The following is a 27,584-nucleotide window of genomic DNA, read 5'->3' as shown; positions in this document are numbered from 1 at the left end:
CAGATGCTGCCAGGCTTCAGTTGTATGCATCATTTCCTTTCACAGTATATCACTGCGGTCTAGCACATTTGGGAAATACAGAACAGCTGTGAGGTGCATGAACAGGAGTCTTGATTTCCTTCCAGCACACTAGTACACACAAATGATAAAGCATGAACAAAATATAGATAATACTAGTGGTGTTGAGGTGGGTGGGACTGGTGCTGGCGGGGGGCTCAAATCTTAGAACAGCTTTAACACTTAGAACAGCCAGGAGAGTCAAAATGACCCTCCTGGCTGTTCTAAGTGTTAAAGCTATCCATGTATCTGCCTGTCAGTGCATAAATCCCAGTGAAGGCCTCTGATTTTGAGTATGAGAAAATACACATTACTTCTGTATTTTGGATTAGCATTTTTCGAATAAATAGTGACATAATGTAATGTCTTCTGTTGTTTATCTGAAGTTGCTCTAAAATAATTTTCAGACCTGCACAGGCCCAGATGATGCTTTATTGTCCTGATATGTAAAACTTCAAAGTTAAAAGATGGTGTGCTTTCCAAGTTGGAATAAATGAAACTCCAGGTTAGATTTTTTTTGTGTGTTTTCATCCTTTTTTTATTCCTTAATTTCTGGGATTGTTCAAAAGCATCTGTCGGCATGTTTACAATATGAGAAGTCACATAGTACATCAAAAAGATCAGACACTGCATGGCTTTACAAATATAGCTTTATAAATTACCATTTAATTTGTTTACACTACATTTTTCATCAATCATGCAGAGAATCGAATAACCTATCCCAAAAATATAAGCATGTTTTTGATAAATACTGTATAATTTCAGCAGCGCTACATTTATGCAAATATACAAACTATTCCCACAGAAAATTCAGAAGCATTGAATCTATAAGTGCTTGTTAGGTTTGATCATCATCTCTTTGTGACATTTAAGAAACATAATTTTATCATGACTTTGTATGCGTGATTACTTCCTTTTTACAATTATCTTCCTAAAGTATGTGTACGATCAAACCAGCATGAGTTGTGTTATGGATGCTACAAAGTGGCATATGATAGTATTTCTCTTTAGTCCAGTGTCTATTTAAGTGAATTTGTGTGTATGCGTGCATGTGTGTGTGTGTGTGTCACTAAGAGCCCACTAGAGCATCAGTGTTTCTGCACTTGGATTGGGAGTAGCTGCTTTGGTTGATGGCATTTTTGGCTGCCACCCTGATGCAGTAGGTGGTCTGGGGTTTGAGATCAGTCTCTGTGTAAGAGTCACCTTCCACTCTTCGAACTCTCGCCGGCTTGCTGGCTTTTCCCTCTGTCTGCTCCTCCTCAATGATAAGTGTGTACTCGGTTGCACCCGTCACCGTCGTCCAACTCACATGCAAAGAAACTCCACTTACTGTTAATGTCAGCACCTCTGGGATTTCAAGATCTAACAGAGACAAAGGGAAGTGAGTGAAAGCTGATTGATTACATGAGCAACACTATCTTCATGCTGTGTTCTACACCAATACAAACAGACTAACCCTCTTCTAAACTGGCATAGAACTGAACAAATTGCAGGTCTCTTCTTCTGCGAGTTGTCACTGGACCTGAGGAAGATGTGGAAAGCACTCGTAAGAAGATGCTATCGTTAAATAGCAATATGTAGAAAAAAGAACCAATCAGGTTTAATATGAAAGAGCTCATACACACTGAGGAATTTTTAGTGGGATTATACAAAGTTATAAAGAATTACATAAAACACAAATGATTGTAGAAGCATTTAAATCTGTTTTTCTAAGTTGTGTGCAGGCTAGAGACCACTGCTGTCTGTCTGACCTGTAATGTTTTGGCTGGGATTGCTCTCCCCTACAGCATTGCTAGCCGTCACTATAGTGACATTAGGATCGAAGTTGGTCAGCTGGCAGGAAAGTCCGGTGGTGTTGCATAGTTTTACACGGGTTCCTCTCGATACGTTGTAGACCGTGTAACTCGTAGCAAACACTGAAGCATTCCAGAACAGGACAGCAGACTGCCTGTTGCCAGTGTACATCACACTCTGTGGAGCACACGGGGCTGGGAAGGAAACAGTGAAAATGCTGTTAACCGAAAGAAAGGGCAATGCTATAGTTAACATTTTATCTATACTGTAATGTCAGGCTTTTGTTTTCATTGCATTTGATGTATAAATCACTATAACTGGAAGCTGACATTATGGTATAAGTTTAGTTAAATTAAAAATAAATCAGTTAAATTTTATTTATATAGCGCCAAGTCACAAAAAATTGCCTCAACAATCAAACAACCCCCCTATGAACATGCACTTTGGCAACAGCGGGAAGGAAAAACTCCCTTTTAATAGGAAGAGACCTCCAGCGGAACCAGGGAACTGCAGTCATCTGCTGTGAACACATAAACATCCATGCAAAAACACATCCAGTTCCATTTAAAGTCTAAAAATGAGAACAGAAAGTTACCTGTTAGTGCAGTAATGAGACTCGATGGCTTGCCGATACCTGCTGAGTTCTTGGCACGCACTGTGATGTTAAAAGCAGTGCTACAAGGAACTGGGAATTCAAAGTATGGCCTGGGTAGCCAATAAGAAGAGACAGTCATCAAGGCTTGTGGGTTGTTTTCAATCTGACCGCTGATTTCCGCCAAATAATCAACATTTGGACACGTAACTTTGTTCCATGATATCATGGCCCAGTATAGCCTGTCTATCCTCTGCATACGGACATTCACACGAGAAGGAGGGCACGGGACTGAAGAAGAAGGAAGAAGCATTTTATCAATAACACTGCAAATTGATCATAAATGTAGGAGTAGAAACACATTTTAAAAATTTGTTTTTTCCCCAAACTTGTGGTTAAATATAAATGTTTGAATTACCTGCTCCGGCCTGCAGAGGTGAGCTGAATGAGCTGTTGCAGATGCTGTTAGAGGCTGTCACAGAGAAATTGTAAAGGCCACCGCACTCCAGCCCTTTGAAGGTGCAGGAAGGATTGCTGCTGTTACAGAAGAGGGCGGCTCCATTCGTGGATTGTGCAAAGCTAAAATACTCCACAGCACCCGTGCTTTTGTTCCACGACATGGCAGCCGAGTTGGTCTGACAGTCAATATCCACTGCGATATCAGAGGGTGCACAGGGCACTGATAGGAAGGAGAGAGAGAGGATTCCTGTTAGGGGGATGTAGCATGCAGCCCAATTTCTAAACGCAGTTTTTAAGAAATTTTGAATAAAAAAAAAGGATACCCTTTTCAGTAACACAAACTAATCAAAAGAGTTGAAGAAGTAAAGCTAAGTCCAATAAGATGACAGAAAATAACTGATCAGTTATTTGTACCTGTTTTAAAGGATGAACTGCTGGGATAGCTGGTGCAATTCTCCCCTCTGGCAGTGATGCTTAAATTGTACAGCTGTCCACAGTGAAGATCAACCAAAGAGCAGTTGTTCACTGAGGTGTTGCAGGTTGCCACGTGTCCATCTCGAGCTGTGGCTATCAGCCGGTATGATGTGGGCACCAGAGAGTCCGCCCATCTCACTTTGGCCCCAGCGTCCTTGCACGATGGCACCACTGTCACATTGGCTGGGACGCAAGGTGCTAAAGAAGACAGAATTATCCGATTCAAATCTCTGTGGGTGTTTGTACTGAAACTCTACTGTAGTTTATCACTTATCAGACAAATCTGGGAAGCTGAAGAATACCTGTTTGGATCTTCTTTGGAGGGCTTCTGAGGCTGCTGCACTTATCAGAGGAAGTTGCTACTATGACGCTGTAGTGCATGCCGCAGCGAACATTCTGGAGTACACATGAAGTGGAGGTACTGTTACAGGTAACAACAGAGTTGTCATCGCCTTCAGCTGTGACCACATAGACTGGCGTCCCTGCAGTCAGCTTCCATTCAACTAGGATGGTGTCACTGTTGCATTGGCTCATTGCACTGATGGATGTTAAAGCGCAAGGACCTACAGAAAAGAATTTAAACCATAATAATAATTAGAAAAAGGAAAAATCCATTCCAGCTGTTTAATCTGTCACAAATGATAAAACAGCTACAAACAAGCTGAAAGGATTTAGATAGCAGGCCTCAACCAGAGATGTCAGTGGTCAAAATACTTTGTAGAAACCTCACAAAAACACACAAAACACCACACACTTAACAGAGAGGGCATCCAGAGTGCAGACATTCCTGCTAAATACCTGTCTCAAGCTCAAAGGTGGCATTGTCAATACTGCTGCAGTGCTTGTTGATAGCCTTGACCTTAAAGGTGTAAAGTGTCCCACAGTTCAAATCCTGGACTTTACAGGGAGATGAGGTGGTAGTGCAGGTGGAGTTGTGACCATTGGCTGCTCGGGCCAGCACAAAGTAACTGGTTGCTCCCATCGAGTCGTCCCACGTCACCCAGGCACTGTTTGATATGCAGTCCAGACTACCCTTAAAGTTCCTGGGTATGCAAGGAGCTATTAAAGGTGAAAGGCAACATAATGAGCGAGTTGATCCAGAGGAGATCCACATTTAATTCAGCATAAAAGAAAAAAAATATCTGCTTCTAGACTGCATGCAGCACCGATTTACATCCTGTGGAAAATCTGTGGGATAATTAATCAGGCAAAACATTAATGCGCACTGGTACATGTAACATAAATTTCATCATCTACAGATGTTTACTGGCACCATATGCTCAGATTTTCACTTCAAAATCTTATGTTTGCATTAGAAATTAGCATGTGCTTTGCTTGGAGGTGAGTATACATGTCTCCGCCCATGCTAAATTATTTCTTATCCCCACCGATAAAATATCTTAAACATATAGTTAATCATGTACATTTTTATCAGTCTCGTTTTGCTTTGCTCGTTGAAAAAGTCCACCCCCTCTAACTAAATCCCAGGAAACCCCACTAACGAAATACAAATGAAATGCAAAGGATTTAGTTTTTGAGATGAACTTACAAAAAAAATATTGAAACATTCTTACACACATGTTGTCAACACCACAATTGGCTAAGAAAAAAGGTTAGATCTGCAGCTTCTTATTTCAACATGTTGAACTGCAGTTATGCGCCAGGGCTCCTCCCACTTCCCACATCTGGAAACTCTCTCTATAACACCATCTCTGAAGAAATACATTACATACATGGTTTGCTGGCTTTTGCACCTGATGGTGCAGCTGCTGTGATAATTCAGATCTTAAGCCTTGTTTTTAAAGATGAAATAAACTGACAACTATTTATTACCAGATTGATCTTTGCAGATGTTTTGATGGAGACTTGGGAAGTGAAGGTCATCTTTGGGGCTTTTCGGATTAATACACTGTCTCATATTTGGGGTCTTATTTATGGATGTGCAGACCTAAACTTGAACAGTGATTTTACCCTTTAGGAAGGGATTCCATTAAACTCTTTATAGCCACAAAGACATGGCGAAAGTACATCACGTCTCCAGCACATCAGTACCAGTACATTTTGTATTTATAACAAAAGTTTACCTGAAGAAGTCTCCACCACAGCGCTCGGTTTGCTCTGGCAACCATCTCTTATAGACAGCACAGTGATGTTGTAGCTCTGTCCACAGGGCAGATTATTTATAGTGCAGCTATTTCCAGTAGAGTTACAGTAGAGTCTCGCCCCAGTGTTGCTCACTGCAGCCACGTGGAAGTACTGGGCATCAGGGTTGGGGGACCAGGACACAACCATGGAACCTGCTCCGCATTGTGCACCAACAACCACATTCTGTGGTGGACAAGGTGCTGAGGGTGGCAGAGACACAAGTTGTTTGAGTATTTTTAAACTACTCAGATAAATTATTAAGCCTGCCATCTGTATGTAGATTGTATAAAGTCACAAGCTGTTACACTGAGTTCATATCTGAGCCTCCGCTGCTTTTGATACCTGTTCGTACGTAAGCTTTGTTGCCCTCCAAACTGGAACAGGACTCATCCTGGCTGAACACGCTAACATTGTAGGTCTGCCCACACTGCAGCTCACTCAGATCACAGAAGGTCATAGTGTTGTTACACTTAGCCCTGTAACGGCCATCTGCTGTAACACCCACTGCAGTATATAGGAGAGCTCCGCTGGCCCCCTCCCATGTCACTGCAGCAGAGTTTGAGTGGCATCGTAGAGAAGCTTTCACGCTGGTTGGCTTACAGGGCACTGTGAAAGAAAAAGAGGGACTGTAGCATTGCTGAGGTATGAGGTATGATATGAGCAGTAAGACAACTGACATGTCAACAACATACAATCATTTTTTTTCATCATTACTATCATTGGCTAAGCTTTAAAGACATCTTAAAACACAGATGACACACACACACAGTAGTTCCCACCTACCTGACTGCAGGCTGAGGTGGGCTTGGCTGTTATCACAGCGTCCATCCTGAGCTGTAACTGTCAGGTTGTAGAGCTGGCCACAGTGCATGTTGGGTAGCTTGCAGCTGCTTTTAGTTGTGTCGCACTCTGACTTGTGACCATCGGGTCCAAAAGCCTGGACCTTGTAGATGGACACACCCTCCCCTTCTTCCCATGATACCACTCCTGTGTCATTCCTGCACACCATCTCAGCTCTTACTTTCTGAGGCACACATGGCACTAAAGACAAATGTGAATACAGAAGAATATTAATTGCACTCTAATATACTATATACTCATGATTTTTAAAAAAAAATCCATCATATTTTGATAAATGAAATCTTCTAACCCGTGTTGATCTCCACAGCAGAGCTTTCAGTGCTGCTGCATGTGTCATCTGAAGCAGTAACAGTGATCGAGTAGTTGAGGCCGCACAGCAGGTCACTGAGCAGGCAGGTTGAGCCGTTGCTGTTGCAAACTGAAGCGTAGCCACCGCGGCCGTGGGCTACTACCGTGTAGGATAATGCTCCTTTACTTGGCTCCCAAGACACTGCCACAGCACCAGACTCACAAACAACCCCGGCCTCCACTAGCTGAGGTATGCAGGGCACTGCAAAAACACAGGGAAAGAACGATTAGTACAGATGCAATGATCACATACAGACCTTTTCAATGATAATAACTAGTAGTAACAACATCTGTGTGTAAATATTAGATTGTTCAGTAGTATATTTAAACAATCACAAAAAATATTATCCATTTTTATTTTCCTATTTAAGAAAATTATGGACTTAGCCTGTCGTAACTGGCTGTCAGACGTGAACATTCCCTATCGTACCTGCTTGCATCTGCTCTGTGTCACTCTTTGACACATTGCACACGTCATTAACAGCAATCACGCTGATGTTGTAGGTGAAGCCACATAAGAGGTCTGCGAGGATGCAGGACTGTGACATTGTCTCGCAACTTGTTTCATCTTCTTCCACGCCGACGGCTTGGACAATGTAGTAGTCCGCCCCTCTGCTGGCCTGCCATTCCACCACAGCTGTGTTAGTGGAGCAATCCAGTACATGCACAACATCCTCGGGAGGACAAGGCACTGGTGGTTGAAGGACAAAGTGAAATAGCTCACTGAGGACGTAGTAAGTGTAATGATAGTGGCTAGCTGCAACCCTAGCTCCATTTCTAGGTGCTTACACTTCTGACTCAGATAATATAACAGCTCTTTAAGATTCATCAAGGCTTTCACACCTAAAAACTTTATAATTTTATAATGGAAAACTTAATTACATTTTCAGGTCCCTAAAAAATGCCATGTAACTAGTTTGCACTAGTAAGCGACCCAACTAAAGTCCCGCAATACTGAGTTTTGCATTTGTTTATGCCCCCCTAGAAGTTGAAATATGCCAAAAAAATTATATTTTATATGAAATTACTGTGAAACTACCAAATAAGTGGTACATTGCCTCACAATTTAACTTATTTTTATTGCATATAGATTTTTTTTTACCTGATTCCACCTGGAGTTTGGAGCTGGGAGGGCTGCTGCACTCATAATTTGAGGCCACAGTGATCACGTCATAGATCTGACCACACTGTAAGTCTGACAGCTCACAGTTGGTGATGTTGGAGCTGCAGGTGGAAACATGGCCACTGGATGACTGTGCTGTTGCGTTGTAATACAAGGCACCCTCAGCGTAGGCCCAGTCCAAGAGGGCCGAGTTGGTGAAGCAGTCCAGAATCACTGTGCCAATGTTGGGTGTGCAGGGAACTGACAAAAGAAGGGAGTAACACTTCGAGTACATGCACGTGTTAAGAGCAATAAATCTATGACACACTGACATCATGAACATCACGCAGTCCAAAGGAGATTCATTTAAAATCTCGCTGTTTTACCTGAGTGGAAAGTTATAGCTGGGCTGGGCAGACTTGAGCAGGTATCATCCTCTGCCACCACCTGGACAGAATAGTCCTGTCCGCACGTCAGATTGGTCAAAGTGCACCTTAGGCCTGCAGTCTGGCAGATGGACATCACTGCCAGTGTGCTCTGTGCTGTCACTTTGTAAGAAAGAGCCCCACTGCTAGCACTCCAGGACACAACAGCCTGATTTTTGGAGCAAACCATCTTCACTTCCACATTAGTCGGAACACAAGGAACTAGATAAAAATGTGCAGAATAGGAAATTGAAACTCATTTAAGTATACATTTTAAATGAACACAGAACTACATAAAAAAAACTTAAATCAGATCTGGCTTTGAATTATTTACACACCTTCTGTTTTCAGAGTAAAAATAAAAAAAGCAGAGCAAAAATAATGATTTGTCCTCACCTGATTGCAGTGGGTCACCTTTACTGGGATCAGAGTTACACTTCATGTTTGAGGCCACCACAGTCACTGTGTAGTTCTGTCCGCAGAGGACATTGGGCATGGCACATTGCTCGCTGTCAGACCAGCAGCTCGAGGACTGTCCATCTTCCGTCCTAACTTTGGCAATGTAGTACTCTGCCCCAGCCGAGCCAGTCCACGACACCACAGCAATGTTGGAGATGCAGTTCATGAAGCTGGAGATACCGGTGGGTGAACAGGGCTCTTTGGGAAGAAAGGAGAAAAGACTGGATTTTAAAGAAAGGGTCTATATATTGCACAGTCCCATTTTGAAAGCACATATTTCAGTGACTCCTGTCAGCCAGTAAAAATCACGTTTAACTGACTTAACTTTACAATAGAAAATCCTTTATGTACAATTGTTTTTACAGTTATCGTGCATTTTTGCAAAGAAATATAGTATGTGCATTGCCCTTTTACTTACTAGCTTGAAAACAAATTTTTACAAGTATAAACCGGATTTTACCTGATGTAAGATTTAAAGGTGGGCTGGGGCGGCTTGTGCACACTGAATCTGCCGCCTGAACGGACAGGAAGTATTCCTGACCACAGTGGAACTCAGAAATGTAAGTCCAGGTATCATTGGTACTGAGCTGCACTTTGTGGCCACTGTTGTTCTCTGCAGTCACGATGTAAAACTCTGCAGTTTCACTGGCATTCCAGGCCAGCGATCCCACCTTAGAAAATATTACAGTACAATTCAATCATACAATTCAATCCTCATCAGAAAGCATGATAGCATTCTTACTTTGAAATGTCCTTCAAGAAGGTTTGACACTTTTCCTGAAGATTACTTAACGAAATTTCGCAAAGGTTTCCTTAAGAGACTTCAAGCTGTCAACCAGGGAGTAACATCTATCGTTTACATTTTTACCCAGTTCACCTGTATGTCTTTAATTTACTGAGCAGAAACCTTTTTAAACAGTTAAAAGAAAATCCAGATAAATAATATTCACCTTTGTCGTACAGTTAAGAGATGATGTCAGATTCTGAGGTATGCATGGTGCTAAAAAGAGAAGCCGTAAGTTCAGACAATTGTTAGTGTTGATTAATTTGATTATTATTTCTTTATTTCATTGGTAAAATGGTATAAAATGTCTGCAATTTAAAACTAACAGATAGTCAGCTCTGTACTGCTACTGTTCTGCATGCAGTGCGTTCATTTTCATGTGCTCTAAAAAAAATCCCCATTAAAACAATTCCAGAAATATTACTGCTGTTTAAAAGCTTGTTTACCCATCCGAATTGAAGTGCTGTTGCTCGGCACGCTGGTGCACATGTAGTCCATGGCAACGACATAAACTGTGTACTTTTCACCACAGTGTAGATCTTTCCAGGTGCAGATGGTGTTGTTTGTGGTGCACGTGTGGACGTGGCGATCTTGTCCCGTTGCAATGGCCATGTAGGACTCTGCTCCATCGCTCGCGGCCCAGCTGACTGAGCCCAGGCTGTTCTCACAGCGTGTAAAGCTCTGTACATGTGCCGGGACGCAGGGGGCTGACAAGAAGAAGAGTTTAATCATTACGCATTATGCATATTATCATGCATAATGCAATATAAATGAGACACATACTTGTCATGTATTTTTCAGGCAGGCTTGTAGGACTGTCACACCGGTCATCTTGAGCTATTACAGTAAATGTGAACAGCTGTCCACAGGGCAGGTTGGTCTCTATCATTGTGTTATTAGTTTGTAAAGACGTGCTGTATCCCAGGTTTCCGTCTGCTGCCACAATATATGCCGATGCCCCTTTAGCCTTAGACCAGTACAGCAGCACCGTCTCATTGTTACATGACCCACGGACTCTCAAACCAGCTGGCTTGCAGGGTTCTGGCAAAAGAAGAGTCACAATGGTATTCTGAGGGATGTTGCTGTCGGTCTAGCAACTATTAGATTTAGGGAAATTAATAGTAATTAATTGATTAATAGAGTAAATCTAGACCAACTTTGTTGATGAAAATTCCCTATCTATCTTTATGTACAGAATAGTTAATGGTTAGGCCAGTTAACAGGAAATAAAGCATGTTGTTACTTCAAACAAGCAGTAATTAAAGTACAAATCACTCCTTCAGTCAATCAGTACTAACAAGTTACTGTACCTGTCTGAATCTCCACAGTGCTACTGATTTCACTGTAGCACCTGTTGCTGTATGCAATGACAGAGAGTTTATAGGTCTCCCCACAGGCCAAGTTAGAGAACTGGCAGGTGGAATTGGTGGAGTTGCACTTCAGTGTTGTTCCCATGTTGATGGCAGTAGCCATGTAGAGCTCCACTCCCGCGCTTTCCTCCCAATACATGTTGGCTGTACTTGTCCCACACTGTAGATCCACTCCCACACGTAATGGCTTACAGGGGCCTAGGCCGTAGTTCAAAGAGTGAAAATAGTTTTAATAATTTTATTTTAGACTGTAGAATAAATTTAAGATCGTGATTTTAACTTCTCTGGAATGAGACGCGGCTCAACTCACGTGTGCTTAAGGTGACATTAGTGCTTTTCTCAGTCTGGCAGTGGTCGCTGATGGTTACGAGAGTGACGTTGTACACCTGTCCACACTCCAGCTCTGTCAGATTACACTGATGTTCAGTACTCTCACAGGAAGCGCGGGAACCATCTGCTGAAACAGCAGTCACCATGTAGGAGTTTGCTCCACTGACTGGACTCCAGGAGACTGTGGCTGTGTCATTGTAGCAGTCCAGGTTAGCTGTGCACTTTCCAACTGCGCAGGGAGCTATTGGCAAAAAGACCACAACATCAGTACTGCCATGCAGGACATCGACTTTAAAGCTGCAATGATCTCCATGAATGCACGGCTCCAAGTCATATTTATTATTCAAGTTTCCACTTCAGAAAAAATATGTTATACAATTCGGCAGATGAGTACACATTCACTGAGAAGCTCAGGTTCTCTGCATGGGCATGTAGTTGATGTAGCTCAAAATACCAAATTTTTCATGCCCCTTTTTTCAAAATAAAATATGTCCCTGATTTTTTAAAACAGCAAGCAAGGCACTGTTTGTTGCCTAGGCTGCATGCTATGATGCTGTTATAAAAGTAAACACTTAAATGAGGTTCAAAGAAGCAAAAGAAAACTTTAAGGGGGTTGGCTGTCTTCTTATACTATGGTTGTTTTGTTCTCACCCTCAATATTCTGATCACGCGACAAGACCAAGAGATGGCACGTGATATTTTCTGTTCATTACGTGTGTCTTACTTTTAGTTCATTTCTTCTATCATTTAGCTTTCTTTCAATCAAGTTCTCACAGTTTACATTATTTTTATTAAACATCTTAAATCCATTCAGCTATAAGTGAAAACTGCAGTTATAAAGTTTGGGAAAGAGAGAAGGGGGTCTCAGCATACAATGTCAATAAAATTAGGCTGGTAGGGTACCTGAATACAGCAGGACAGTGTTGGACCTGCTGCTGTTGAGTTTCTCCCCAATAGCAATGACATTAGTGTGGTAGATGACTCCACAGTGAAGTCCCTCCACGCTGCAGGAAGTGGCGTTAGTGTGGCAGGACAGCGAGTGTCCGTCACGGCCAGCAAAGCGAGCCTCGTAACACACTGCACCAAAACTTGTCTCCCAGGAGACGATCCCCTGGTTATTCTGACAGTTAACATTTGTCTGCACGTTATTGGGCGGGCACGGCTCTGAGTGCGGAAAGAGAAACACAACACGTGGAATGATTTAGTGTGGATGCTGATATATACTCTGTCCAATTGTTGAAGCTAAAGGCTGCCCAAAGTGACTTAATAAACTATCAGCGGGGTTCTGCAAATTTAAAGAGCCCATCAGTAGTCATGGAGGAAAACATGAAGATATTTTGATACCAAAATAAATCAGGGGACAAAAAATTGTTTAGTATGTGTTCTCACCTGTCACAATTAAAACTTGTTCAATAGAGGCAGACACATTTTGGCACACAAAGTTGTTTGCTGTTACGACGATGCTGTACATTTGGCCACAGTTCATGTTGTACAATGCACAGTAAGTGTCACTGGTAACACAGGAGGTGGTGAGTCCCTGGTCTGTTTGCCCCGTGACTGTGTAGTAATTAGCACCCTTGGTCATGTCCCACTGTACCTGGCCGATTGTCACGCTGTACTGGGTGGTGATGTGGATCGGGATGCAAGGCTCTAAAAGAGAGGATGGAGGAAAACTGAGACAAAAATGTAGCTTTTTGTGTTCGAACTGCAGCTTCAAATTAAATGCAAGAAGATAGTGTAGATTTGGTCCACTGTAGTAAAGTTTAAGTAATGTTAGAAAAAAGCAGAAACCTTATTGTTTCAAGAATTTTAGTGCATTTAGGGTCATTTTGGTTAATTGTGTTTTATCACTTTTACTGACACTTTGGTTGGTTTTAAGTGGGAAAGGTCAACATAATTATCCAATTTCAATAAATTAGCATTGTTTCACTTTTTTTAAAGGTGGAAAAACTCGGCAAGATGAAAGATGTGCTATATAGGTTTGTGAGGCCTCTGTGGTGCTGCTCACCAGTGACCAGCTGTCCTGTCATTTTAGCGATGCTGCTGCAGGTCTTTCCTATAGCTTTGACAGACACGGAGTAGCTCTGTCCACAGAGCAGCTCTGTCAGGTCACAGTAGGTCATGTTGGTTTCACAGGTGACGTTGTGACCTGACTTTGTACTGGCCATCGCGATGTATGAAAAGGCTCCATCACTCGGCCACCATGAAACCACAGCTGTCCTATTCTCGCAGTCCATATATGCCCTGATATTTATTGCATTACAGGGCACTAAGGGAAAGACAGATAAGACAGGAAACTTTATATGAATAGTGAAAATGTAAAAGCCAGGGACAGAGCATTTTACTAAAATGTAAAAATGAACATCATCCATCATTGTATCGCAACTGACAAATATGAAAAAGAAATGCACGTTTTAACTACACAACACTACAACTCCATTTTCTAAAGCAGTTTTACGCTGGGTAAAATCATTTGCAGACCTCACAAACTCAATATTTATTCACAATAGAACACAGAAAGACAGCCTATAAAATGTTTGAAATGAGAAAATGTTAATTTCTAAGAAAAATATGAGCTCATTTTGAATTTTATGGCAGCAATACTTCTCAAATAAGTTGGGTAGCTGGAACAAAAGGGTGAAAACGTTTCCAGGAATAATGAGGAACATTTTCCAACTAATTGGGTTAAATGGCAGTCAGTCAACAACTGGCTGGGTATACAACGATAATAAATCGGGCTTAAAATGCACTTTGCATAAAAGAAGAAACAGGACTGTTGAGCAGCTAGAATCATCTATCGGACAAGAACGGGACTCTCCCAAAAGTCACGGCAATGTTTTTATTAAAATGGTACATTTTCTCAGTTTACACATGTGACGTGTTTTTCATGTTGTACCGCAGATAATTGCATTTTATTGTCTATATTTGTTTTAAATCTCTATAATTAAAATGCATTGAATTCCCTCTCTGTCCTACCTGATGGTGTGTCAACGACAGGAGTGGGCGGGCTGTTGCAGTACCCATCAGAAGACACTACGGAAACATGGTAGATCTGTCCACAGCCGAGTCCTGTCACATTGCAGGAGCCCTCTGTTGTGGCCTGGCATGTTGTGCCCTGATTGTTGCTGTCGTGCAGTGTGGCGATGTAGGAATCGGCTCCTGAGCTTTTTGACCAGGAAACGATGAGAGAATTGGCCTGACAGTCGACCACAGAGGAGACGTTTGCTGGAGTGCACGGCACTGATGAGAACACACAATTGTCAGTGTTTAGAGCAGGGCTGTAATTCCTTAAAGTTCGTGATTAATATCACAGAAAGATTTGAAAAAATGCTGCCTGGTGGGATGAGTCTGAATTTCTGCAGCAATAATCAGATGGTAGAATCAGGATTTGGCAGAAACAACATAAAAAGCATGGATCCATCCGGATTTGTATCAACTGTTCAGGCTGACGGTGACGTAATGATGTGTTCGATATTTTCGTGGCACACTTTGGGCTTCATAGTACCAACTGAGCACACTTACACTCTATAACCTACTCAAATACTGCTGTTGTCCATCCCTTTATGACCACAGTGTAGTCATCTTCTGATGCTTGCTTACAACAGGATCCTGCACCATGTCACAAAGTCAAATCATCTCTTTAAGTTCACTGTACTTAAAAAGCCTCCACAGACACCAGATCTCAGAAATGTTTCAGCACCTTGTTGAATCTAAGCCAGTAAGGTACAAGTAAGGTGTACCTAATAAATTGACCAGTAAGTGAATGTATAATTACCTCTTCTACATGAAAAAAATAAAATAAAATAAATTGGCATCACCATTTTAAAAACAAGTAGATTTCTAAAACAGCAGCTGACAATGAATTTAACGTACGTAGAGGTACAGTTGTAAACTTTCAATGACAGTTTTAGAATCACTGGGTAACTGGTGTTCCTCACACAAAATAAAACCACAGCAATTAAACGGTTCGGCAGTCGGAGTGCATACCTGTCTTGATCGTCACATTCTCACTCGGTTTGCTCTTGCACGTCATGTCCTCTGCAGACACAGTGGCTGTGTAGTACTGTCCACAGTGCAGATTGGTCAGTTCACACTGCTTGTCAGGAACCCTGCACTCGTCCACGTGCCCGTCAGTACCCACTGCCTTTACACTGAAAAGCTGTCCTTCCTTTATAGAGCTCCATGACATGGAAGCCACATTGTTGCTGCAGCTCAAGCTGGCTTTGAGATTCTCAGGAACGCATGGCACTGAGTGGGACAGAAATATATGTCTGATTTCTTTTTTTCCCAGTTATGTTAATGAATATTTTATGTAATTTACTGTTTACACTGTACCTGTCCTAAACATGAGCTGTTCGCTCTCTGAGCTGTTGCAGGTTCGTCCCTCAGCCATGACGTGCACGATGTAAATTTCGCCGCATGGCAGATGTGTGACATCGCAGCTAGTGTTTGATGTAGTGCAGCACGTGGTACTGTCTCCGTACACGTCTTCCAGCGTGGCCGTGTACGTTAAAGCGCCTGAGACAGCCGACCAGGTAATTGTGACTGTTCCGTTGTTGCAGTTCACCAATTCCTTTACGTCATTAGGAGGGCAGGGAGCTGTAGGAAGAGGAATACTCTGAGGTACAGACTTGCACTTCTGTTTCTGTCCTTTCTTGAATATTATCGAGGTTACACAACACAGCAACACATTTCACTTGAAGCACCCAGCGTGGGCCACATTTCCAAGAAAATTAACTCATAACTTTCGCATTCACACTCAGTCAAGTCAGAAATATTGAACCCATAACACGGTGACTTTCAGCAGTTTTTATGCAAAGTTGAAGTGACTTCCCTTTTATCCTGTTTTTACAGTTTCGGTGTTTGCTTTTACGTTCGTTGTCATTTTCCTTTACCTGTCTCGGTTTTGACAGAGTTGCTGGGTGCACTGGTGCACTGCTGGTCCTTGGCCTTCAGGGTAATGGTGAGATTCTGGCTGCATGTAAGCGGTGGCAGAGAACACATCCCATCTGATGTGGAGTTGCAGTCAAATGTCTGAACAGCACCCCGGGTGTCTGTTGCCACCACAACATATTCTTTGGCCCCGGCAGACTCATTATACATCACCCACGCTGAGTTCGTCAAGCAGTCGATCTCCACGTCTGACAGCTGGGGTACACAGGGAACTGGAGGCAACCAGGGACAGAGTCAGGTGCATACAGTATTCGTGTTCATAGATTACACAGACCACCGGATTTACAATTATATTCTGTAGATATCATCAACAGATACTCAAATCTGCAGTCCAGAAATTATCTCAGCTGCTGAAATATGTCATAATTTTTTATTATCTGTCCATTTTTGTAACAAGTCTGTTAAACTAATGTCTGTTAAAAAATGGCTGCCAAGTATCAGGTGTGTTCCTATCGTCACTATCACTATACATGAGTTAGAACTGTGATCTAAAATTGTGACAGATTTTACCGTTAACCTTAAATGCACAAAGCCATCTTTTGAGCTTTGTTTGGATTTTCTACAAGAGAAGAATTAAAGACGACATGCAGCTGCAAGATTATAAAACTGGCATCCCAAAAGAGGCATTAACAAGCATCAAGTGCCCTCTAAAGAACACAGGCTTACCAGAAATAAGCAGTGAATAGGGTTTATAACAACAGCCTGTATAAGTGAGAGGATGATATGGGATGGAAGTGAGGAATATAAGATTAAAAAGAAAAGAACAGCTGATACTTGCCTGTTTTGACCATTTTTGTTTGGCTGCCTTTGCCCACACATTCATTCCTGGATGGTGTGATTGTGACATTGTACTGCGTCCCGCACGCCAGCGTACTGAGATTACAGCCGCTGTTTGTGCTACTGCAGTTGTGTCTGGCACCTTTGGCATCTGCAGCAGACACTGTATACATCACCCCTGCCACACTATTGTTCCAGGTGACAGATACGACGCCGGTGCCACAGTTCACATTAGAAAGGAAGGATGAGGGAGCGCAGGGAGCTGAGTGGAACGGCAGAAAAAGAGGAGAAGTTGAGGTAAAGAGTGAAGGTAAATAACAAGAAGGTAAAACTTTATTATGTGAAGTACGAACCAAAAAAATCACTTTCATCAAAGCCAAGAAAACAGCTATTAAAAGATAAATAGCTATAGATAAGAGGTGCTGATATCAGATCTGAATAGCTGAACACTGAATATTAGAGCAGGTGTACTAGAACTGCCAACAGGAGCTGCACCTACCTGTAGAGACCTGCTCTGTGGGGCTCTGGGAACTGTTGCAAGCTTCATCTTGGGCCACCACTGTAACGTTGTAGGTCTGCCCACACTGCATGTTCTGTACAACGCAGTAATGCGTAGGAGTTGTGCAAACACTCATTTGACCTTTGCTGTTCACCACGGAGGCGCGGAAGTTCAAAAAGTAACCTGTCGACTGCCAGGTAATGTTCAGGACACCAGACAGGCAGTCCAGATGGTTCTGTATGTTCTGTGGCACACACGGAGCTGGAAACAAAGCAAACACAATACTTTCTGCATGGTAACAGAAATCATTGACAGAGACACAGAACTGCTAATTTTTTATGTTTATTGAGAATACTTTTTGTCTAATTTAAGGGCATAGTTGCTACAACAAATAAGAACGAACACAAAAAACACCTTAGACATATGAATTTAGCTCATAAATTCAATTGAATGTTTATAAGAGTTAACCAATGTCACAACTACACCATGTCATGTCTTTATAGCCACATTTAAATGATTCATATGTTGTAAATGGAGTAAGATAAAGTGTGTGGCAGCTGTCTGTTTCTGCTTTTGGCTAGTGCTCAGTGGCAGCAAAGAATTGTTAAAGGATACAAAGTAAATGTGAAATCCCTTTTTCTGAAACTGATGAATAAATCAGTGAATATAGTGCAAAGCTTTGAATAACAATAGACAAATTACCAGTGCGAATCTTTTTCGTGTCACTCTTGGCTCCAGTACACTTGTCATCAATACCGACAACGTAGACATTGTACTGTTGCCCACAGAGCAGACCAGATATTTGGCAGCTGGTGCTGCTGGTGTTACACGACCACCGGCGTCCCTGTTCATTTTCAGCCACAGCCATGTAGGAGACTGAGCCTTGAGAGGCCTGCCAGGACACTGAGATGTTGTTTGATTTGCATGAAGAGTTCACCATCAGCTGGGTGGGAGGGCAGGGAGCTGGAGGAAAAACAAGCAGTGAGTGAGAACATTTTTCACCGTTCATTGATAGAGGTTTCTGTTTAGAGCTAGATCCTGAGATTTAAAAAAGATGTCAGAATGAATCAGGAAGAATTTGTATTTGCATTTCATACAGTTACATGTTATAACTAATATTAACACTAGTTAGTGAGATGCTTGGGCAGAAATGGTTTCCATAGTATGTTAAAACAGATAAAGAGAACAATTAGCGGATAAACAGCAAAACATTTTGGATAGTGTATGCAAATGTGCACAGAACATTGTATCCATTATCTTCCAGTTAGGTGTCAGCTTGTTTTGTAAGGATGTAATTGACCCCACCTGTGTTCACTCTCTGCCAGTCCTGAGCAGGACTGGTGCAGTATAGTCCCTGCCCACTGACGCTCACTTTGTAGCTTTCCCCACACTGCAGAGAACTGATATTACAGGAGGAGGCGTTTGTAGAGCAGGTCTGCTTGTCTATGGAGCCGAAGGCTTCAGCTGTGGCATTGTAGTAGAGGATGCCAATTCCTGTAGTCCAAGATAACACAGCTCTATTGGTGCTGCAGTCCAGGGATGTTCTCAGACCACTGTGGGGACAAGGACCTAACAGACAGGGAAGAAGAAAAAGAACAGCAGGTGTAGTTTTTTAAAATATTTTTTTCTTTTTCTTTTTTTTTTACATTTTGAGTTTCAGGGATTCATTTTCACAGGAATAGGAGTTATTATTTCTATAGAAATGTTCTTTAACTTTAAAAGCTCTGACATAGTAAAAATGGTTTTCCTGTTAGGATAACTGCAGGTTAGCCGCTAATTAGGGACACAGATGTAACTTTGAAAAGCTAACACTTTTAACATGTAGCAGATGTTATTAACACAATTTATGTATTTAATCTTCAAAAAACATGTTTAGCTGCTCTTTTGGGGGGATTTATTTAATTGCTGTTGCCTTTTTTTTATAACATTAACATTTAGCTTAGCCGCTTATAATAAAAAGGCTAATGCTATGTTCATTAAAGTAAATTAAAAGTAACGTAAACACAAAGAAACACTAAAACTAGGTGTGAAAAATTGATGCACTGTTGTTTCATGTTGCATTGGCAACATTACAGCTGTGCACAATTCACTTTTAGTGAGCAGCTTGTTGTGTGGGTATGACAGGTTGTAATTTATTACCTGTGGTGGCCGTGACAGTCTCACTGACCATGCTGACACAGGTGTTATGGCGGGCCACCACTGTGATGTTGTAGTCTTGTCCACAGGCCAGGTTAAGGAAGTCACAGTTGGTGTCGGTGTTGTTACACTGAGCGTTGTAGCCCAGACTGCCCCGAGCATAGACGGTGTAAGATGTGGCACCCAGCGCAGCATCCCATGTGACCACAGTGATGCCGGTGTTGCAGTCCACCCTTGCTGTGACGTGTGTGGGAACGCATGGAGCTGATGGAGGACAGAAACAGGTAAGTGTATGGATCAGTGTGATATAGTTTATTCCTGCAGTGCTCAGGCTTGTAATATTCTATACTAATGGCATGCACTTGTTCAGGTTCAGTGATGGATGACTATGATGTCAGAAGTCAAATCAGCTTCAAATAAATATAATACAGTTTCAAAATGCTGCTTCAGCTTCATTGCATAAGTAAAAAAATAAAATAATGCAGTTATAAATATTCTTCAGTGGAACCAGCTTCTAGTTTTGATTCAGGAGGCAGACACCCTCTCTACATTTAAGACTGAGCTTAGTGCTTCCCTTTTTAATAACATTTATAGTCATGGATCATGGATCATATCTTGTAAATGTAAAAGCACTTTGAGGGGAGTGTTTTTGTGATTTGGCACTATACAAATAAAGTTCAATTGAATTACTGCAACACATAAACAAGCTTGATGAATTGTCACAGTGATACAGTGTATCAATCTGTACATTATTATTTGCTAAATTACCCGTGTTGAGCCTTTGGGCAAAAGCCAGTTCACTGGTGCAGTTGTTTGTGAGACCGACCACACTGATGCCATATATCTCCCCGCACTTAAGTTGACTGAAGGTGCAGTTGGAGCTGGTGGAGTTGCAGGTGGTGACTGTTCCTCTGCTGTCCCTCGCTGACACCACCTGCATTTGGTCTGGGCCTGAGTTTGCCCAGCTGACAGTCGCCATGTTTGTTCTGCACTGCAAATTCACCATTACGCTGTTTGGCTTACAGGGGGCTGGAGACAAAGCAAGGAAGATTAACTAGCAGATGTGGGAGGTTTTAAAAGTTATTAAAAGGGGTTAAAGTAGGTTAGATAATGGTTATAATGAAAAATTTGAAGGGATAGAAGTATACTGTGTGAATGTTGCTGCACAAAACCTAAAGTACATTTATTTTAAATAAATATTAAATATTAAATGACTCAGGACATTCAGGAATCTTGCTCCTTCTCAAAATGTGTGAATTGTAATATGTTTTATAAGGTTGTTATGGATTTTGTTTAGTGACTTCAAAACATTTGCTATCTACCCCAATTTTAATGTTGGTCAAAGAATATTTGCTACCTGACTGTATCTCATAGTTGGAGCCTTCAATGAAGCCACAGTCGATTGACGAGGTAGTGACAACAATGCTGTAAATGAGGCCACAAGTTAGGTTCTGGATGACGCAGTTGGTGCTACTAGAGTTGCAAGTTCTCCGTGTCTTGTCGCTGCCGATGGCGATTGCAGTGTAATCAATGTCCCCAAGGCTTCCCCTCCACTGCACTGCAAAGGTGTTAGCATTGCAGTCCAGCTCTGCTTGTACCCTGTCAGGCAGACAAGGGGCTTTTGGAAGAGAAAAGAAGGGAAGATTATCAGTTGACTGTTTAATAGTTTTGAGGTTTAAAAGAAAATCAAACCCGTAAAAGCAGGTGTCATGTACCTGAGACAAAAGTTAGATTATCTGATTTACTGCTGTTGCATGTTGCACTGGAAGCAACCACAAAAGCTGAGTACTGCTTTGCACAATCCACCTTCAATGAGCAGGTTGTTTTGTTGGTACGACAGGAAACTAAGTGGCCGTGGGTACCAGTTAATATGGCTGTGTAAGAGATGGCATGTGTACTTGGTGCCCACTTCAGAATTGCCAAGTTGGTGGCACATTCAGTTTTGACAGTCAGGTTGGTTGGAGGACATGGAACTGGAAGTAAGGAGATTAACAACAAGTCATTATGTGAGAAATGAACAAAATCATCTGCATTAAAAAAAGACCAAACTGGGGTTAATTATTTGCAAAGGATGTCAAACCAGTACTTTGTTTGTGAACAAACCCAGAAATATCCAGATATTAACCTGTCTCAGTTTCTATCTGCTTGCTCAAGACACTGGTGCAGTCAGAGTCCTGGGCAGCCACTGAGAGCATATATGCCTGTCCACACTGCAGCCCATTCATCACATAGAAAGTCTGAGTTGTGGAGTAGTTGTAAGCAGCCCCACTGTCTCCTTGGGAGTAGATGAAGTAGGTCACTCCACTTTCTGGACTTGGGTCCCAGCTTACTGTGATGTCATTGTTTCTGCAATTCGTCACTCCAGTCACACCAGTGGGTGGGCAGATGACTAAGAAGGGGGAGAGACAGGTAGAGAGACAATTTGATAATTAGTGATTTTTAACACTATTTTAGAAATAGAATATGAGCAACAACAGATCCTGCCTTTGGATTTGATTTTGCCTGACATGCATCAGAAAAACTTCATTTATTAGTTTCCCAATGGAAATGCTACGTCCAGATGAACAGAATCACCTTTTTGGGATGGGATGAATTAAGTGTTAAGATCATTGTGTGGTCAACTGTCTTGCTTATCTTATGTGTTAACAAGTAATTTTTTAATGCCTGTAAGTGTGAATGGTTGTCTGCCTCTCTCTGTTAGCCCTGGCGACCTGTCCAGGGTGTACCCCACCTCTTGCCCTATAGGGGCAAGAGCATATCCCAGCGTGGTATAGGCTTGACAAGGATAAGCGAAAGAGAATGGATGGGTGGATAAGACAAAATCTGCATTAGTTCTATTTTATTTCCTGAAAGTTGGTAATATTTGCAGTTATCTTCTGACAGGACGACTGTCTATATGATTGTTTATCATTTTTTCTGGTTCTTTCATGCAAGTTCTTTAGTTCCTAGTTTTGTTGCATTTTTTTCTTTTTGTATAGGTTTTGTACCCTTTGAATTTAGTAACCTTACCCTTTGTCGACTTATTATATCTTTATTATATCTTTTTCAAAATAAGTTCACTTTCTACTCTGTTTTATGGTCTGCATTTGGGTGAACTGAAGCGTGGCAGATGTGAGCCATTATAACATATTAATAAAATGTTGATGCACAAGTACCAGGGAAACAGATTTGTACATTGTATCTGATGTTTAGTTCTATGGTAGCTGTATTTTTAGAACACTACAAAAGTTGGATGGTTGGATGGATGGATGGATGGATGGATGGATGGATGGATGGATGGATGGATGGATGGATGGTTCAATTCTCTGACCTGTTTGTAAGGTGAATGGTACGCTGGGTTGGCTCGTGCAGCCTCTCTCTATGGTCACAACAGTGACAATGACTGTTTCTCCGCAGTGGAGGTCTGTAAGGGAGCAGCTTGTTCCATTGGATGAGCAGTTGTGGATGTGTTTGTCCGTGAGAGAAGGTGCGGTTGTGGCCAAGTAGAAATCTGCTCGGAGGGAAGGGTCCCAGGTCACATGGCCCACATTACCATCGCACTGCAGAGACATGTGGACGTTGGTGGGAGGGCAGGAACCTGCAAAAAAGATGGTGAGATAAAGTTGGACAGGTTATAAATCTAAATATAATAAAAAATATTAAAAGTGAAATTGTTGTTTTGAATTAATAAAAGATAGATATAATAATAATTAAATAAATATTGTTAGTGGTTATTTTATTGAATGCATAAAGTTGATTAAAGCCAAGTTTATCCAGTTTATTTTTTTATTTGGCATTATCTCACCTGCATTGTAGGTGTATGGGAAACTCTCTCTGCCTTTGCAGCGCATAGAGAAGGGAGTGACAGTGATAATGTAGGTTTGAGCGCAGTGCATGTTGGGTAGCAGGCAACTTGTGCTGTTTGTGGTGCATTGTTTGAGGTCGCCGTCTCTGCCAACTGCCTTCACACTGTAGGACACTGCACTAGGACTGCGTTGCCAGCTCACTGCCGCAGTGTTGTTGTCACACAGCAGGGAAGCACTGACGTTCACTGGAGCACAAGGGGCTGACAGGAAAACAAAAGGAAAAACCACTGAGTCTTTAAAGGAGAGTACAAACAGCACCTAATTAACCCTCATTTTCATTTTTTAGGAAGTTACACCTGGTATCTCTTAAGCCATGTATTTGCTAAAAGTTATATTTATATATATATTTTTTAAATAAATGTATTAAATAATTTTTAATCCAATGCATCACATGGCATTACAACTAAGTGTTTTAAAAGAAATACAGAATTTACCGTATTATATACAGTTTACTACACTTGGATACTTGCAATACTTGAAAAGGGAACATGGGGACATTGGAAAATGTACAGTGGCTTGCAAAAGTATTCGGCCCCCTTGAACTTTTCCACATTTTGTCACATTACAGCCACAAACATGAATCAATTTTATTGGAATTCCACGTGAAAGACCAATACAAAGTGGTGTACACGTGAGAAGTGGAACGAAAATCATACATGATTCCAAACATTTTTTACAAATAAATAACTGAAAAGTGGGGTGTGCGTAATTATTCAGCCCCCTGAGTCAATACTTTGTAGAACCACCTTTTGCTGCAATTACAGCTGCCAGTCTTTTAGGGTATGTCTCTACCAGCTTTGCACATCTAGAGACTGAAATTCTTGCCCATTCTTCTTTGCAAAACAGCTCCAGCTCAGTCAGATTAGATGGACAGCGTTTGTGAACAGCAGTTTTCAGATCTTGCCACAGATTCTCGATTGGATTTAGACACCAGACAGGTCAGGGATAAAGTTATTGAGAAATTTAAAGCAGGCTTAGGCTACAAAAAGATCTCCCAAGCCTTGAACATCCCACGGAGCACTGTTCAAGCGATCATTCAGAAATGGAAGGAGTATGGCACAACTGTAAACCTACCAAGACAAGGCCGTCCCACCTAAACTCACAGGCCGAACAAGGAGAGCGCTGATCAGAAATGCAGCCAAGAGGCCCATGGTGACTCTGGACGAGCTGCAGAGATCTACAGCTCAGGTGGGGGAATCTGTCCATAGGACAACTATTAGTCGTGCACTGCACAAAGTTGGCCTTTATGGAAGAGTGGCAAGAAGAAAGCCATTGGTAACAGAAAACCATAAGAAGTCCCATTTGCAGTTTGCCACAAGCCATGTGGGGGACACAGCAAACATGTGGAAGAAGGTGCTCTGGGCAGATGAGACCAAAATGGAACTTTTTGGCCAAAATGCAAAACGCTATGTGTGGCGGAAAACTAACACTGCACATCACTCTGAACACACCATCCCCACTGTCAAATATGGTGGTGGCAGCATCATGCTCTGGGGGTGCTTCTTTTCAGCAGGGACAGGGAAGCTGGTCAGAGTTGATGGGAAGATGGATGGAGCCAAATACAGGGCAATCTTGGATGCAAGAAAACTTGGAGTCTGCAAAAGACTTGAGACTGGGGCGGAGGTTCACCTTCCAGCAGGACAACAACCCTAAACATAAAGCCAGGGCAACAATGGAATGGTTTAAAACAAAACATATCCATGTGTTAGAATGGCCCAGTCAAAGTCCAGATCTAAATCCAATCGAGAATCTGTGGCAAGATCTGAAAACTGCTGTTCACAAACGCTGTCCATCTAATCTGACTGAGCTGGAGCTGTTTTGCAAAGAAGAATGGGCAAGGATTTCAGTCTGTAGATGTGCAAAGCTGGTAGAGACATACCCTAAAAGACTGGCAGCTGTAATTGCAGCAAAAGGTGGTTCTACAAAGTATTGACTCAGCGGGCTGAATAATTACACACACCCCACTTTTCAGTTATTTATTTGTAAAAAATGTTTGGAATCATGTATGATTTTCGTTCCACTTCTCACGTGTACACCACTTTGTTTTGGTCTTTCACGTGGAATTCCAATAAAATTGATTCATGTTTGTTGCTGTAATGTGACAAAATGTGGAAAAGTTCAAGGGGGCCGAATACTTTTGCAAGCCACTGTATTCATGGTAATCAGAAATAGTATTTTTGACTTTCCCACAGACTTTCCCAGCTGTATATACAGGTGCACCGCCCATCACCTGTATCTACATCCTCTCCCTCTTACCTGTCTGTATAGTCGTTACACCGGGCACGCTGCTGTTGCAGTAGTCAGCCAGAGCTACTACTTTTACACTGTATGTGAGACTACAAAGCAGCGTGGGCAGGGAACAGTCAGTCTGGCTGGTGCTGCAGGAGGCTGTGAAATTTCCAGACTGAGCATGCACATAGAAGCTCTTCCTGCCCAAAGTCTCATCCCATCTCACAAAAGCAATGCCAGTGTCACAGGAGTATTGGTACTCCACGTTTGCAGGGGTACAGGGTGCTGTGTGAGAGAAGACAGGTTCAGTTCCTGAATACCTTACATTAACTTCAACCATTTTTTTTTAACCCATCCCTAAACTTTATGATAGGGTTGTTAAACATTAGGTCTGGGGGCCAGAATTGGCCCAGCAAAGACTGTAATCTGGCCAGCTGGTTGGACTTTTAACTGTATTTTCAGATGTTTTACACTTTTCCTGCTAATAAAGACCTCTGTCAAGGTCTTTTAAACTACATCAAAGTAATTAAGTAATAGATAAATGATAGAAAGTACTATTATCTGTTTTTTTTTCCAAGATTTACTAGAAAAAATTCTGAGTGTGTGTGTGTGTGTGTGTGTGTGTGTGCATTTTTTTTACAATGGGTCTACGGTGAAAAAAGCTATGTTCTGTGAATTAACAAAAAAAAAATATGGGTAATGGGCTACCAGATTTTTTTTTTAAACAAAACTATTTTTTTTCTTTAAATATAAGACCCAAGAGTTGTGCTGACAGATTTCTTTCTTTTGCTATAAAAACTGTACCGCTTTAAAATATAAAACCCACCACTATTGAAATTTTTTCAAAAGAAAATTAGAGAAAGACATCAAAAAGAAACAAATTGTTTAGTCAAATTTTTTTCTTATATTTTTTACCTGTAACAATCTGAAAAGCAGAGCTGGGTTTACTCTGACACTGAGGTCCTTTTGCGACAGCCTTTACAGTATAAGTGTTTCCACACAGCAGATCCAGGACACAGCTGTTGTTGGAGGATGAGCTGCACGACTGCAAGTATCCCATACTGGAGGTTGCATTGACCATGACAGTCATGGCATCCTCATCCTTAATCCAGGTCACCAAAGCTTGGTTGGAGCTACAGTTGAGTGAGTGGTCTTGGATTATTGGAGCACAGGGAGCTGGACACAAAACACATTACAGATGTGCTGATTAAAGGAATCTTTCTGGTTAAGTAATCTATAATTGTAGGCAGTTTTAGGAAGTTTAAGATTTCATTCTTTGAGCTACTCAGTTTATCCTAAAGTCATTCCTTGTGCCGACGAGCAAAACTGAAAGTACCTGTTGTAATGTTGGTTTTAGCAAATATGGAGCTGTTGCACTTTGTGTCCCCTGCCAGAACAGTCACAGTGTAGTCATTCCCACACTGCATCTTGGTTAGCTCACAGGAAGTACTGGTGGAATTACAGGAATCGACATGTCCGCTGGCCTCAGCCAGGACTGTGTAATAATTTGCACCGGCGCTGGCCCTCCAAGTAACCGTCACCACATCAGAGAGGCAGTTCAGAGAAGCAGACACGTTTGTAGGGTCACAGGGTGCTGGAAATCAAAGTGGAGAAAATGAACACTGAGATCATTTTCTTTTGCCCAACTTGAAGAATCACTTGTTAGCAAATCTAATTTGTAAGCTGGGCTTTCACACCCTACAAAAACCATTTTAGTCCATATTTTACCAGTTGTTCCTGTATCCATGGTGCTCTTTGAGGTGTTACACCTGTTGTTGGAGGCCATCACACTGAACATGTATGTCTGAGCACACTGCAGACCAGAGAAGAGGCATCTTTGGTTAGCTGTTTGACAGGATGTAGAGTAACCCCCTGTTCCTTTCAGTGTGGAGATGTAGTACATTGCCCCAGGAGCTGCATCCCAGGATCCCCACACTCTGTTAGT

General features: G+C 41.9%; 1 protein-coding gene across 1 annotated transcript; it reads right to left on the bottom strand.

Annotated features, from left to right (window-relative positions):
• Positions 1-582: 582 nt before the first annotated feature.
• Positions 583-27,066, bottom strand: LOC120433850. Its single transcript, XM_039600802.1, has 43 exons — positions 26,976-27,066; positions 26,555-26,815; positions 25,667-25,924; positions 23,350-23,610; positions 22,876-23,142; positions 21,691-21,954; positions 21,464-21,538; positions 20,923-21,183; positions 20,334-20,594; positions 19,569-19,883; positions 18,735-18,998; positions 18,132-18,392; positions 17,430-17,690; positions 16,932-17,192; positions 16,096-16,365; positions 15,536-15,799; positions 15,188-15,448; positions 14,177-14,440; positions 13,209-13,469; positions 12,590-12,850; positions 12,104-12,364; positions 11,181-11,441; positions 10,811-11,068; positions 10,284-10,541; positions 9,947-10,207; positions 9,667-9,716; positions 9,177-9,387; positions 8,654-8,914; positions 8,219-8,479; positions 7,833-8,093; positions 7,161-7,421; positions 6,672-6,932; positions 6,305-6,562; positions 5,864-6,127; positions 5,461-5,721; positions 4,175-4,435; positions 3,679-3,939; positions 3,317-3,574; positions 2,862-3,122; positions 2,447-2,734; positions 1,809-2,045; positions 1,514-1,579; positions 583-1,419 (listed from the first exon to the last, which is right to left on the bottom strand). Exons 1-43 carry the CDS (start codon positions 27,064-27,066, stop codon positions 1,127-1,129), a joined length of 10,515 nt encoding a protein of 3,504 aa, XP_039456736.1. The 3' UTR covers positions 583-1,126.
• Positions 27,067-27,584: the final 518 nt, after the last annotated feature.

Source organism: Oreochromis aureus, linkage group 17 (assembly GCF_013358895.1).
Source record: "Oreochromis aureus strain Israel breed Guangdong linkage group 17, ZZ_aureus, whole genome shotgun sequence".
NCBI classification, from domain to species: Eukaryota; Metazoa; Chordata; class Actinopteri; order Cichliformes; family Cichlidae; genus Oreochromis; species Oreochromis aureus.
The sequence above is the reverse complement of the archived record's forward strand: the minus strand, read 5'-3'. Positions and strand labels throughout refer to the sequence as shown.